This window comes from Otolemur garnettii, unplaced genomic scaffold (genome assembly GCF_000181295.1).
Source record: "Otolemur garnettii isolate 467f Iridium unplaced genomic scaffold, OtoGar3 scaffold00004, whole genome shotgun sequence".
In the NCBI taxonomy this organism is placed as follows: Eukaryota; Metazoa; Chordata; class Mammalia; order Primates; family Galagidae; genus Otolemur; species Otolemur garnettii.
In genome coordinates, this window is record NW_003852399.1 from 22,991,516 (window position 1) to 23,007,495 (window position 15,980).

The window sequence follows — 15,980 nt, forward strand, 5'->3', positions numbered from 1 at the left end:
TTACCATAACATTTCATTTCTGTTCATACTCCCATGCTCAAAACATTTATTCTAGTGAAATTAAAAAACTTCTTTTCCTTGTACATATTTCAAAGCTCAGAATTAAACTCTTTATGGTTTAGTTATTTAAAGTAACTAGGCCTTTATTGATTACTAACATGGACAATGCCTCTTGACCATTTACATCTTAAAATATGTCCAATTATTTAATATATCATTCAATAAAGCATATACTAAATTAAAAGTACCTCCCTGAAAAACTTTTATTTTGAAGAGAAAGTTTTTCCACCTAATGGTATGAAAAGAACTAATTATAAAGACGTACTGTTGGCAATAGAGAGGTGACATAAAGAGTATTAGCTCTGGAGCTGTATCTGTCTACCATAAAACTTCTGAGTCTCAGTTTTCTGATATGCAAAAAGGGGATAAAATTGCATATACCTTAAATTGTGAAAATTAAACAACTTCATGCTATTGCAAAATGTTTTTTCACAACTGACAAATTACTTTCTAAATTTTATATTAGAAAAAAGCTTAAGGGTGGCACCTGTGGCTCCAAGGAGTAGGGCCCCATATGCAGGAGGTGGTGAGTTCAAACCCAGCCTTGGCCAAAAAAGGAAACAATCTTTTAAATATTAATAATTGGTATGTGTTCTTTGGTCAGCTAATGAAAATTATAAAAAATTAGTTTTTATTTCCATTTGCAATAGCCCCCCATATAGGATGTAAATAACTTCAAAAATATGTCTATAGTATTTCTTGAGTTTCCCACTTCTCTATCTCCATCCATTATAACCATTTGTGGTAGACAAGATGCCCTGCCCCCAAAGATGTCCATGTACTACCCCGAGACTCTCTAAATATGTTATATTACATGGGAAAAGGCGCTTTGCAAATGTAATTAAGGTTATGGACATTAAAATAGGGAGATCATCCCGGATGATCAATCTAACTAAGTGGGCCCAATCTAACTCCATGAGCCCACAAAAGCATAGAACCTTCTTTGACTGGAAGGTAGCAGAGATGGAGCTGAAAGGGTAGGTGCACAAGAAGAATCCAATGTGCCATTGTTAGCTGTCATGTGTCAAGGGTAATGGGACACTCAATCCTACTACCACAAGGACCTGAATTCTGCCAACAATGGAATGAGCTCAAAAATGAAGTTTTTTTTCCTTTGACCTCAGCCTGGATGACATGATGATTTTGGTCTTGTGGGACACAGAACAGAGAAGTTAATTGAGCTCACCTAAGCTTATGACAGGATGGCATATTTACATTGTTTTAAGTTGCTAAATTAGTGGTAATTTATTATGACCTCAACAGAAAATGAATGCACAATAGATTAGGCCCTCATCATTTCTATTTTAAACTAATAAAACAGTCTCTTTTTCTTGGCATCTAGGCTTTCTTACTGACAAAATATTTCTAACTCATATTGTCATGACCTTTCTCCAAATCCTGCAAAAGTTCCATATTGCCAACTCTATAGATCTAATTTCTTCACCTTACATTATTTGTATCCTGGCCCTAATTTTTTTTTTTTTTTTTTTTTTTTTTTGAGACAGAGCCTCAAGCTGTTACCCTGGGTAGAGTGCCATGGCATCACAGCTCACAGCAACCTCCAACTCCCAGGCTCAAGTGAGTCTCTTGCCTCTGCCTCCCAAGTAGCTGGGACCACAGGCACCCACCACAACGCCTGGCTACTTTTTGGTTGCAGCCATCATTGTTGTTTGGTGGGCCTGGGCTGGATTTGAACCTGCCAGCTCAGATTTATGTGGCTGGTGCCTTAGCTGCTTGAGCCACAGGTGCTAAGCCCTGGCCCTAATATCTATTGAGAGTCTCATTTTTCACTATGTGTCAAAATACTCCCTGTTCATACATAACTACATTTCCATCATCTCGGAGTCTAAGATTTCTGATGTCCAAAATATCCATGCCCTATTCTTAGTATCTTCACAGTTTAAACATTATCCATCCTTCAAGGCTCAGATCACAATGAAATATTATTCAGCCCCAAAAGGAAGCAAATTCTGATAAGCAGAGTGATCTAGAGTTGTGAAATTCATAGAAACAGAGAGTAGAATGGTGGTTGCTAATGGCTAGGAAGACAGGAGAATGGAGAGTTATTTTTTAATGCTGTGGTTCCCAACCCCCAGGATGCAGACTGGTATTAGTTTGTGTCTGTTAGGAACCTGACTGAGCACAAGAGATGAGAGACAGGCTAGCAAGAAAAGCTTCGTCTATATTTATAGCAGCTTCCTATCACCTGTATCACTGCCTGAGCTCTGCTGCCCGTAAGATTTCACCACCCTCCCCAACCCCAATCCACCTAAAACCCTCTGCCATGAAATCTGTCCCTGGATTTGGGGGATGTGTCAATGGGTACATAGTTTCAGTTCTGCAAGATGAAAAGAGTTATGGAGATAGATGGTGGTGATGACTGCACAACAAAAAGAATATATTTAACAACACTGACCTGGACCCTTGAAAATGGTTAAGAGGTAAATTTTGTGTGTTAGTTTACTATAATTAGAAATTAAAAAAAAAGTTTTTTAGAGCAAATTAATCCACTGCATATTTAAGAAATGCAAACATTTCCATTGGCAAAAAAACTGCTATCATTCTCAGCTATGTGCTGATCCTAGCTTCCTACATAAGGACTTTAACACAATTCATGATAGGTTAAAAATAGCTTTCACTTACAGGAAATATTTTGTTTACCATATCTATAATACTATCTGAACTCAGTGACAAATAGGAGCATGAATCTCAAGTCTAAAACATAATTAAGTCTTCAAAGGTCTTAAACATGCTCACATTTAGAGTTAAAGCACACCTTTTGTTAGAATCCTTAACATACCTTATCCTGGTGGGTTAGTTTGATATTTCTCTTCATATGAAAAGATAAGGCTAATACTTACCATCTCTATTCCTCATTATTCCTAAGTTCTTTCCATATATATTATTGTATTTAATATATGCTTGTGTACTTATAAGACTTTATCACTGTGTCTCTTTCTGCATGCCTGGAAGAAATAAACTTCAGGAAGGATGGATTCAGCATTAGTGAGAGTTGTCCAGCAATTGGACTTCTTTCTATGTTAAAGATGTGTGAACGCAACAAACATCCACTAACTATGACATGCTAGACTAATTGTGTTAAACCTTTGAAAATCCCACCTATATTTCAGTAAAAAATATGTATAACTGACAAACATATTATATTATAATTTTATAACATATAGAACATATAGAAATATTTTAAAAGATTACAATTCAATAAATACTTGCAAATAATTATTTTAATACGACATACTCTGATAAAAATATTTGAAGTGAAATCCCTAATAATTTTTCAAAATACTGATTTAATGCCATGGGCAGTATGAGACTGTGGTTTGCCTATCAAACCTGCTTGCTCTTTTTCCTAGGTACTCTCTAGATAACATTTTCCAACTTCCTGTTTTCCTTGGAATGTAAGCAGAAGTGACGGTGGCCAGTGGAATATGAGCAGAGTAACTTTACCATTTCTAATTCTTATCAGTAAAAACTTCTCATGTGCTAGCTGAACAGTTAAGAAGGCTTTAAGGTCCCAGAAGAAGGTAAAGCCACAAGAGGAAAAAGCCTTGAACCATGGATGACCACAGGGAAGGCCACCTGTCTACAGGGAATACCTGCATTGGACTGACATTTCATCAATAAATAAACTTCTGTATTGAGTTTTCAATGTTTCTACATATTGTAGCAGGTAGCATTTGGGTAACAAACAGAGCAATTTGAAGGTCTGCTTCCAAATCAGTTTTCTCATACTTTGTTTTAATGATGTCATAGCTGAAAGAGAAACTTCAGAAAAACACGTAACAGGCCATATAAACTATAAACTTAAGGTAAAGTGCACTGTTGATAATAGATGTCAATCCGTATTTTATTAATCTTCTTCATAACTTAAAATGCTCTGGTGAACTTCTTGTCAGATCTTAGAGTGTCACTGTATTTTCTTTATCAGGGGCTGATTAAGAGCTTAACTAAGGACAGAAGTTGCAATCATGGTATTACCCACAGTCTGCAGTTTCTGTGCAGGAATCTTTTAAAGCCACTTGCCCGTATTCTGATTGTTAGTTTAGTTAAAAGTCACACCTCCAGAAAAACATGAGACATCCAGACCTATCGAGAATACCAAGGTGAAGCCATAAAAATATTTGTAGGGGGGTCTTTCCCTTTGCCAGAAGCGTTGGAGCTTCATTACTCCTTCTGTATTCCTTTCTGTCTAATAAGATCCTATCTTACCACTGAAAAAAATTTAAAAAAAATTTGTAAAGCTGATTTTTGGGTTGTTTTTAGGATAAAAAAAGCATGTTCTACCATTTTTTCCCCTTCCCCAGGGAACTGAATCATGTAACCTCATGGGAGTACATGGACCTGTTTTTGAAGATCACTATATTTGATACTGTATTAGACACTGAGAGGAACATGTTAAATAAGAAAAATGGGTTAGCCAGGAGACAGACAAATTAACAAGTGATTGCAGTTACTAAATGTTATAAGAATAGATTTATGTGAGCTTATAAATTATTATAAGATAAAAATAGCATAGATCCCTGAGTGACCCACAGGTCACTTAAGCTCTAGATCCAAACCTTTCTTGCCTACTTAACTCTCTCTTAAGTACTCCTCACTTACTAAAAACACAAAACTCTTCTTTGACTCCGTCTCCCTCAAGTTACAGTCCCATTTTTTCATTTCTTTTTTCTATAAAAATTCTAGGAAGAGTTGTTTTTACCTGCACTGTCTAATACAGTAGTCACCAGCAATATATGCCTATTTACATTTAAATTGAATTAAAAATGTTAAAAAATTAAAAACCCCATTACTTAGTTACACTGGCCATGTTTCAAATGCTCAATGGCCACCTGTGACTAGTGCCAGCATATTGTATTAGATGGTGCAGCTATACAAAATGTCGTCCTTATTGCTGACGGTCCTATTGGAGAGTACTAGTCTAGACTGTAACAGAAAAATTAAGAGTGAAGCCTCAAAATCTGGACTATCTGGATTCCAATCCCAACTTCTACCCTTGATGCCTGGTAGAAAAATTTGGGGACATTTATCCCCCAGTCTCTATTTTGTTTTCCCCATAGTAAAATGAAGTAACAGTAACTAATTCCTATTTCACAACATTGTTGTAAGGTTTAAATTATTTACATGTGAAGTGCTAAGAACAGTGCCTAACTCATAAGTTCTTAATAAGTGTTAGGTGTTCTTATTCTTATTCTCACTAATTCTATCTCACCTCTCCATTTTCTCTGATGTTCTATCAGTCTTTGCCCACTGCTGCAAGGTCTGACAAGGTTTACCAAATTCCTCCATCCGGTCATATCCAATAGTAAATTCTCAGTCTTCATCTTACTCGACCTGTCAGAAGGTCTTGACACAATCGTTCATGTCCTGTTTCTTAAAGTATTTTCTCAATTTGCTTTCTAAGACACCATATTCTTTTTCTCCCCTTTAATGGTTGTTCTTTCATAAGTCTCCTTTGATGAATTTTCTTCTTCCTGACCTATAAATGTTGGATCCCAGAGCTCAGTCTTTAGTTTACTTCCTGGTTCAAGTTACCCTAGATATTTTTATCCAGTTCCATGGCTTTACCAACAACCTGCTAATTACTCCAAAATTATATCCTTAGCTTTGATCTACTGGGCTCTAAACACATATACCAACTAATCATCTAACAACTGCACTTAGATGCATCTTAAAATCAAAATCCATCTAAAATAGAACTCCTGCTTCCTTCCTGAGGCTGAACTGGCTATTGATACCAAATGATCAATACACTTTTCTATACATTTAAAAATATCTTTCTAGTAACTCTGTTAGGACAGTATGTATCAATTCTGTCTGTCACCTAAGCATACTGACTCAGATCTGTTGGGCAGGTTTTAAAGAGGCCATATTTAATGTTATATAACCCAGAACATATTTAATATGTTATATAACCTCAAATAGAATTTGAGTCTTCTTATTCTCTTTACATACTTTCTACAGGTTAAAATGTCTATCAAATCATACTTAATTCTTTAGAAATAGTGATTTTAAAGGTAAGTTCCCAATTACAGACAAAACAGCATACATTATAAAATAATGTGGCAGAAGAGAGATAAGACTTAGCCATTATATGTGTTGACCAACATATCTTTACAAATGGTTTCTGTATTATTATTTATATATGATTACTATATATCATGTAAAATCATTTCACTATTCTTTAGGAAAATTCCATTTTGATGAGTTTTCTACTCTTCAGAAATCTGGTAAGCGGTATTATCTTGAAACTCATAGGGGTGCAATATTTATTTTTACAATAACAAAAATGAAAATTTACTTATTAAATAGCTCTTTAACTTAATTACATGCAGATTTCCATTCAGAGGCTAGGAAAATTGAGGAAATACTAAATGGATCTTTGAAAATGCTAACTAGCAGCTGGAAACATGCATAGTGTTTCTTGTTTTTAAATTAAGTTACTCAATACATCTTATAGATTTTATAGATTTATGTTTGAACAAAGGAGCTATTTGTAAGATCCAATATTATAAAACTAGTTCATTACTTTAGATAACAACTTTTGCTAATTTATTACCTAAAGTGATTACATGATCAAATACCTGAGTTTTAAGATTTCAGTTTTAAATACTGTTGAATATTTTTATTACATATTTTTCTTAAAAAAAGAAAACATAAAGGGTGGTGCCTGTGGCTCAAAGGAGTAGGGCACCGGCCCCATATACCGGAGGTGGTGGGTTCAAACCCAGCCCTGGCCAAAAATCGCAGAAAAAGAAAAAGAAAACATAAAAACCTTATTTGAAACATATACACGTTTACACACAAATTTAGAAACCCAATGAAAGTTTGAAGTCTAGCAACTATTTAAAAAATCTCTGTTGGCTATAATATAGTTAGATTCAGGCTTTGTTTTTTCCCCCATGAGCCTGTATTTTTTTTTTTTTTAATTAAGTCATAGCTGTGTATATCAATGCAATTATGGGGTACAACGTGCTGGTTTTATATATAATTTCGAATACTTTCATCAAACTGGTTAACATAGCCTTCACAGCATTTTCTTAGTTATTGTGTTAAGACATTTATATTCTACACTTAGTAGATTTAACATGTACCCTTGTAAAATGCACCATAGGTGTGGTCCCACCAATTACCCTCTCTCCACCCATCCACCCTCCTCCCCTCCCCCTCCTCTTTAAAATGAGAAATAATCTGAATTCTACTGCCAATAGGCCAAAGCTATTATGTGAACAGATAGAAATTATTGCAAATTTTAAGAAAAATTAAAAGTTTTAACCACTATAATGCCACTGAATAGTAATGAAAACAACAACAAAGAGGCTTTATTTTCTACTGTACATAAAGGGAGTATATGATATAGCCAGGAAGAAGACTACATTTCTTAAAACTGCCGATATCTAAGTTTTTTTTTTTTTTGAGACAGAGTCTCACTATGTCACCCTCAGTAGAGTGTCATGGCGTCACAGCTCATCAGCTCATGGCAACGTCAAACTGTTGGGCTTAAGAGATTCTCTTGCCTCAGCCTCCCAAGTAGCTGGAACTATAGGCGCCTGCCACAATGCCTGGCTATTTTTTTGTTATTGTTGTCATTGTTGTTTAGCAGGCCTGGGCCAGGCTTGAACCCACCAGCACGGGTGTATGTAGCCAGCAACCTAACCACTGAGCTATGGGTGCTGAGCCATAGTATCTAAATGTTTTTGAAGATAAAAATCCATAACTACTCATACATGAAAACCAAATCAGTGTTGTTATAGAATTTCAGTGTATAGCAAACAGATCTATAATTTTGTAATAAAAATATTGTCAAAGAAAGATATACGGGATATTTATACCAAAACTGTAAAGACAAGAAATTGATCATTGAGACATATTGACCATTCCTTTTTTGCATTCTTCTATACCAGTGATTTTCAATCAGTATGCCATGAGATGATCTTAGGTATGCCACGAAAACTTTTAGAAAATTTTTAAAATTAATTTTCAATAATTAAATTATTTTAGAAGATCAAAGCAAAGTAGGTACATTCTTTTTAACTCTTTTTTTTGGGTCAACATAATTTAAGTGTGTCGCGAAGTTTAATTATAGGTTCAAGTGTGCCGTGATATAAAAAAGCTGAAACCACTGTTGTATATTTTTAGCTTCTGTGACACCATCCTCTCATATTTTGGTCCTCTCTTCATGATCATACCTTCTTGGTCTCCTTAGAATCCTCTTCCTCTGCTTGACTCCAAAATGTTAATCTTCCAAGGAGTACTTTCTTTGCCCAGTATTATTTTATCTGTAGTGTTCTTCTTTGGCAATTTGAGCCACATATTGTGGTTTTAACTTTAACTCTCAGATTTATGTCTCTGGTTCTGACATTAGCTTCTGAAGCATTTTTTACAAACGTCCTAAATGTTTCCATTTGAAAATTTCCATAGACATCACAAACTCAAAATGTCCTAAATCAAAGACTCATCTCTCTCCCTCTTCCCCCAACCTACTTCTTTTTTACTTCCAATATTCATTAATTGGCACTACCATCTACCCAATGATGCAAGTCAGAAATATAGGATTCATCTTAGAATCTTCTCCACTTCACCTTCTCATATCCAACCAGTTGCTAAGTAACTTGCTGCTAGTATTGTTCTTTAAAAATTTCCTGAATCTATTATCCCATCTCTATATTTATTACAACTGAACTTAATTCAGCATCTTGTCTGTCTGAATTATTATATAGTCCATGAATTCATCCTAAAATGCTCTTTACCTGATATTGACTTAAGTTTACTTCTTTATTGTAGCCCTACTGGAATACAAGTCCCTAGAGGAGAAGGATCTCTATATTCTCATATTTTCTTTAGGATAGTTCCAGCCGTATGGTCGCTACTCAAAAATATTTGTGACATAAACAATGGCAGCCTGAATGCCCTAAAAACTATAATTTATAACATATCAATCTTCTAGAAAACCCTTTGAAACTTCCTATCATCTACAAATATGATCTACAGGACTCTCTTTGATCTGATCCTTACTGACCTATCAGCTTCAATCTTTAGCCACTCAGTCTAATATTTTATGTTAAAAATATGTAATTGCTTCTTATTCCTATACACATTACAACTCTATGCCCTGTTCCTTATGATTTCTATCTGGAATACCTTCCCAAATGTCTTTTCCCTAATTAGTATACTCAAGTCTTTGAGATGATACCTCACATGAAGTATCATCTTGAGGAATTCACTCCTGGAATACTAGCTTGGGTCAAGTAATGTTCTTCTGGGCATTCAAGGCACCTTCTAGGTAATCCTAGTTTTACCACTGGCACATGTCCTTGAAGCAATCTGTTAAAGTAGCTGTCTCCTACTAGACTATAAGCAACTTGGGTAATAAATGATTTCTTATTCATCTTTGTTTTCCATGTTTCTGGCACATACTAAGTACTCAATATTTGTCAAAAAATTGTGAATGAAATTAATTATTCAGTTTAACATCCCATGTTCTCTAATTTGTAGTCTTATTAATGTCCATTTTCAATTTCTAATTTAAAAAAATAGAGCTTATAGATATTTGTAAATTTTAAAGACAAAAATCCAGTAAATAAAATTCTGTTAGAGAAATATTTATAAAAAAATCCTCAATTTCAAAAGGTTAACAACCATCATATTTGCAAAACATAATTATGTATAAATATTAGCTATTTTCAAAATCATTTAAATATGATCTGTATGCCATTATCCAGAAATTAAACTTCTATTTCTACATGAAAATGCAAGATAAAATTTTAAAACACCAAATGAAAAATTCCTATAACAATAACCACATTAAATATAGCTGAATTACAAGAATATAAGGAATATCATCAAATAATCATTTCCATATAATATTTTAACATAAGGCCCTATTTTCAGAATCTCTATTATGGTTTGTAAAATAAAGAGTTGCCGGGTCCAAGACTTAATGTAACCTTAATTTCTTTTGTGCTATAGATTTATGCTCTGACTTCTGTGTACCAGAACCCCAGTATTCAAGCATAAATTAGACTTAATCTAGTTGTCTATACTTTATTATGCTATAAAAGAAACACCATATTACATGCTTTTGTTTGTTAAGTAGAAGATATGCTATTATTTTCAAGATACCAAGGATTTAATGTTTAATTATCAACACCCATTTGAAAAAAGACATTGCTTTGACTCACAATTTTCTTAATTGCTAACAGTGGCTTTTCTGAGTGGGAGTGTTGTATGTAATTTATTTTTGCAGATGTGATTTAGAATCTAAATTTTAAAGTAGCAAAGCTTTGAATGTCTTCACTGTCAGCAGAAAATTCTTCCACTCCCGCTGTTGGAGAATACTGCTGCTTGAAATTTTAAGAGGAAAATAAAAACTTTAGTGAAGAAATTGATACTACTGGTAAATGTTGCTTACAAACTGAAAAGGAAGTTAAGTTGTCAGCAATATAAGAACTATATTATTCATACAAAATATGAGGCATCATCTTCGTGGCAACTTGCTAGGAATGAAAATTAATTTGGCTGGTTCCAACTTGAGGAACCTAAAGAAAAGCAAATATTCCACAGATCATAGTACCTTTACAAAGAATCAGCAGCTGGTAATCAGGGGATGCCACAGCTTAACTCCCCCCTGAGGAGGGAAGACATTATATACATTTCAAGAAGAGTGGCCAAGGTTCATTTTGAAGCAGGCTCATTGGTCACTGAAAAAAAGTCATTGTTATGTTTTCAGAAAGGTTAACTAGTTTAAAAGGCCCCTTTCCCTCTGGAACATGTCATCATCCACACATTACTGCAATAAAATAGGTAAGAGAGAAGAATACATATTGTAATGACAACTCAACTATGAAGTCAAATGTAATGTAAAAATTCCTACCCGTTTGGCTGAGCTGAGAAGCGCTGCGACTTTTCCGTGAGAGACCAACAATAGCTACCATTTTGGCCCCAATGCTAGAACGCCGCTTTTTGCCGCTGGTGCCCAAAGCACCCACTGCAGTGTCAGACTGGCTACCATCATTCTTCTCCAGCGAGCACATGTCTCCACTGATGCTGGTGCTTTTAGTCATGCTCTTCCCTGACACGCCCATTTGTCTGCTTTGCATTTTGGATGTAAAGACACTGTCAGCCGATGGATCATTAGAAGTAAAGACGAGTAAAAAGGAAAAGACAGAAAAGGCATTTTAGATGAAATATCAGAAGTATAACGAAATTGTATCATCTATGAAACATAATTTTACGATTAAAATTTTCAAATACCATGGTTTTGAATGTGCTTACTATTTGGGACCAACCTTAATGCAATTATGCAAGATTAGATTTTATTTTATTTCTGCTGTCAACGAAAGCACCAATTTGCATGGTGACAGGAAAAAAATACATGAAAAAAAATCAGTGGACTAACTGAAGAGAATATGCTGTCCTGTAAGTGCGAATAGGCTTTTAGGTAACTATACAACACAAAGGAGAAGTTTCCAAAAGCATTCTCCTCTAATTTGTTGTTGCTTTCAAAAAGAAATTTGACAAGTGGAGAAATTTTATAAAAAATGGCAAAAATAACCCCATAGTAGTCACTGCTAAGAGTGGCCTTTTAAAATAAATTTTCTTATTTTATAAAACATCTAATAAAGTTTAAGAATGGTTAAATTGTCTAATAGGGCTTAATATGTTCATTAGCTTTGAATAAAAATATTTATTTCACTTTACTTAATTTCATAATTATTGATATAAATCTCTATTTCAAAATTAAAGAAAAAAGATTTTCCTCTTACATGCATTTGAAAGAAATCAACATCTTTTCAGTTTTCTAGACAATATGATCACAAAGCAATCAACGATTCACTGAAGCATTATGTGCTGATTGACAATTTACTGTAAGACTAATGCTGCAGATTGGAGTCACTAAGGAAAGGACACTAGATTTTTCCTTTTCCAGGGTGTGGAAAGAGGTAAGTAGGGGGTGAAGAATCTAGAAGCAGGCTATCCAGTGGACCCTATAAACTTAGGAAGATTCCAGCCTATGCTGCAGGAATGAGAAAACTCATTTACATCATTCATTTTTGATTCAGTATTAGAAAGTCATAGCTTCTGCTTTATTAACATACAAATTAATAAAAAGAATAAAAATCAAGAAACAGAAATATCTTTAAACATTATTGAAAGGATAAAAATTAGAAAACTGACCTATTGAGGTAAACTCTTAAGTCTAATTCAGTATTTTGGTCTTCTGGGAAATTTTTTTTTTTTTTTTAACAGGCAGAGTCTCACTTTGTTGCCTTCAGTACACAGCTACCAGGTCTCACAGCTCACAGCAACCTCTACTAGCTCTTGGGCTTAGAGGATTCCCTTGACTCAGCCTCCGGAGTAGCTGGGACTACAGGCGCCCCCCACAACTCCTGTCTATTTTTTGTTGCAGTTTGGCCAGGGCTGAATTTGAACCCACCATTCTTAGTATATGGGGCTGGCACCCTACTCACTGAGCCACAGGTGCTGCCGGGAACAAAAATTTCTATCCTAGAGCAAAATCTGCTTAAAGGCTAGGACCGCTTGTTAATTTTATTGATGTATAATTGTATAATGTATAATGTACATTTTCTCCAAGTATTTAAGAGGCAAAAGGACCAGTGTGAATCTTTTAAGAAATACGTGAGGTGTACTACTTTATCCCTCACATTAGTGTTAAGAAATGAGGTGTACGTAGTGTGAGTGGGTGTGCGCAAGCAGGTGTATGTGTCTGTGAGAGAACAGAACAGAATATGTTTCTATAATACCCCTAACTGACAATTTTCAAGCTTGCTTGATTTTAATATTCTTTAATAAGTAACAATAGAATAAGACAGAGAGTTTCAGCGGCAAATAGACACAGGCTTGACTCCAGCTTTGCTGCTACTTAACCGACTTATTTTTGAAGAGTTATTTGCTCCACTTTGAGCTTAAAGTTCCTCATTTATATAAAATCAGAATACTTTATTTTCGTCTTTTATTCTAAAAATTTAAGATAATGTGTCTAAAGTAAAAATTTAATAAGTAGAAATTATAACAATAATTATTAGGGGATACAGACCATAGATAAAATAAAGATAAAGCCCTTCAACATGTGTGATACAAATACTTAACAACATCAACAGAAATAATACTTGCAATTATGAGTTAAAAAGCATTTGAGATGAAAATATCTAAAATAGTTTTAAACAGCCAACATTACATAATGAAGACTGAACTGAGAGGTCATCTGGGTTTGATATTTGACTTTATTGACTATCTATGTAATTATGGGAGAGTTGTTTCGCCTTTTTGGCACTTAGTTTCCTCCTTGAATAAGTGATAAAACAAATAAAGCACTAAGCAGAACTCCAAATACATAAACAGAGCGCCAACAATCTTCTTCCTTCTCACTGTTATCACTACCACCATCATCATCCATTAAGCATCCATTAAAAATACTGAACTGGAACATCTTTAAGGTCCTCTTAACCTTAAAGAAACCGTAGGAAATGCTTTGCTTCCCAGATCTCTTGTTCCATGGATTCTGGGTAAATAAACACAGAGATGCGGCATATGATTTTCATAGTACGCTGCCATCAGAAAACGTATGTCATACTTTAAAAGTTTAGTTGAGACTAAAGCTTTTAAAATAATAATGTACATTCCTTAGAATAACCCTGTACTTCTTTTATACAGGAATTTTCACTCCAAACATATACTTTTCTAAAGACCTACCAAGGAAGTAAAAAATAAACATAAATTTGTACCTTGTGATTTTTTTCATTTAAATTTTCATAGGTTGGATATCCTATGAAGGACCATTAAGAACATCACCTGAATCAAATAAATACTGTTTGATTTTTTTAATCAATAAAATACTAACTGGACTGATATGTAGATAATTATTTTAATGATAATTTGATTTAAAGACATGAACTCTTCAACCTAAGAACTTTAAGAATGCATTAACTTACAGATCACAAGGGGTGAGTTTATGAATAGTTGCACTCAAGTGCTGTGTTTTAAGGTGAGGGAGACTGAGACTAGGGTATGAATACTGGTTTCATTTTCTTTTTTTTTTTTTTGTTTGTTTGTTTATTTTCTTTTGTTAGAGACAGGATCTCACTTTGTCACTCAGGCTAGAGTGCAGTGGCCCAATCAGCTCACAGCAGCTTTGAACCCCTGGGCTCAAGAGATTCTCTCACTTTAGCCTCTGAAGTAGGTGGGACTATAGGCATATGCCATCATGCTTGGCTATTTTTTAATTGTTTGTAGAGACTAAGTCTTATTACGTTGCCTAAGCTGGTCTCAGATTCCTGGCTTCAAACGATCCTCCTAAGTACTAGTTCAGGTAGAAGCCACTGTCCCTAGCCCCCTTTCTTTCTTCACTGGACATTATCTAAAACTACAAGCAAAAAGTGTTGTAAGCAAACAAACTAGCAACCAAAGTTTTCATGACTCTTGATTTGTGGAAAACTACTACTGTAGTTTAAAGTTTCATGACTCTTGATTTATAGAATACTCTGTAATAAAGAATTTGTAGGCTCGGCGCCTGTGGCTCAAGCGGTTAAGACGCCAGCCACATACACCTAAGGTGGTGAGTTTGAATCCAGCCTGGGCCCGCCAAACAACGATAACAGCTGCAACCAAAAAATAGCTGGGCGCTGTGCCGGGCGCCTGTGGTCCCAGCTACTTTGGAGGCTGAGGCAGGAGACTCACTTGAGCCCAGGAGTTGGAGGTTGCTGTGAGCTGTGATGCCAGAGCACTCTACCCAGGGGGACAGCTTGAGGCTCTGTCTCCAAAAAAAAAAAAAAAAAAAAAAAAAAAGAATTTGTAAATATGGGTCATATTTTGGAATGTTTGACGTGGTTAAGAAAAAAGACCCATTATGGTGGCTCACGCCTGTAATCCTAGCACTCTGGGAGGCTGAGGTGGATGGATCACTTGAGTTCACCAGTTGGAGACCAGATTGAGCAACAGTGAGACTTCATCTCTAAAAATAGCCCCGTGTTGTGGTGGTTGCCTTTAGTCCCAGCTACTTGGGAGACTGAGATAGGAAGACTGCTTGAGTTCAGGAGTTTGAGGTTACTGTGAGCAATAACACCACAGCACTCCACCCGAGGATGACTGAGTGAGACTCTGTCTCAAAAAAAAAAAAAAAAAAGAACCCCCTACACACAAAAAAAAATCCCCAGACAGACCCATTACATTAGTAATTATTTTGAAAGAAAAAAATTGGTAAGGTTTTGGTAATATAGCAAATTTCAATACTGCTGGTGGGGGTCTCAGTGATAGGTTTTTGAAGAGCTGTTTGGTAATACATATCTAAGGTTCTTTAAAAACAACAAGCCTAACCTTTAACTAGCAATTCTACATTTAACATTTATCGTAAGAAAAACTTAGAAATGTGTACAGATTTAACTATAATGGTATTTGTTGAAGAATTAATTATAGTAATAATAGCAAAAAATAAAAAAAGCAAAAACAGAAAATAAAAATAAGGAGAATCCCATAAATGTCCAACAGTAGTAGGTGTTAAAATAAATTACATGCTATTATCTATAAACATTTACTGATACAAAAATATATTATTGATTGGGAAGAAGATACTCACAACTTAGCTTTGGGCAACATACATACTAAATATGAATTCATTCAGCCTACTACTAATTCTCAGAATCAGAGGTATGGCCCAGAAAATGCCCATTTTCTTGGAGCTCCCATTCACATTGTCATGGGAAAGACAATAAAGAAGTAAATAAAAGACCCAACAAGAAAAGAAAATTATAGACCAATATCACTAATGAATATTGATGCAAAAATATTCAACAAGATCCTAACCAATAGAATCCAGCAACACATCAAACAAATCATACACCACAACCAAGTGGGTTTTATCCCAGGATCTCAAGGATGGTTCAACA

General features: G+C 34.9%; 1 protein-coding gene across 33 annotated transcripts in view; it reads right to left on the reverse strand.

Annotated features, from left to right (window-relative positions):
- Positions 1 to 15,980, reverse strand: part of RIMS2 (regulating synaptic membrane exocytosis 2) — a 597,279-nt gene that overhangs the window by 72,977 nt on the left and 508,322 nt on the right. For 11 of the 33 annotated variants that reach the window (XM_023517348.1, XM_023517353.1, XM_023517343.1 and 8 more), the window contains one exon: positions 10,952 to 11,193. The exons of the other annotated variants lie outside the window; for them this stretch is intronic. In XM_023517348.1, the coding sequence (XP_023373116.1) occupies positions 10,952 to 11,193 (242 nt within the window). The remainder of the gene's footprint in view (positions 1 to 10,951; positions 11,194 to 15,980) is intronic. 33 annotated transcript variants of the gene reach the window in all.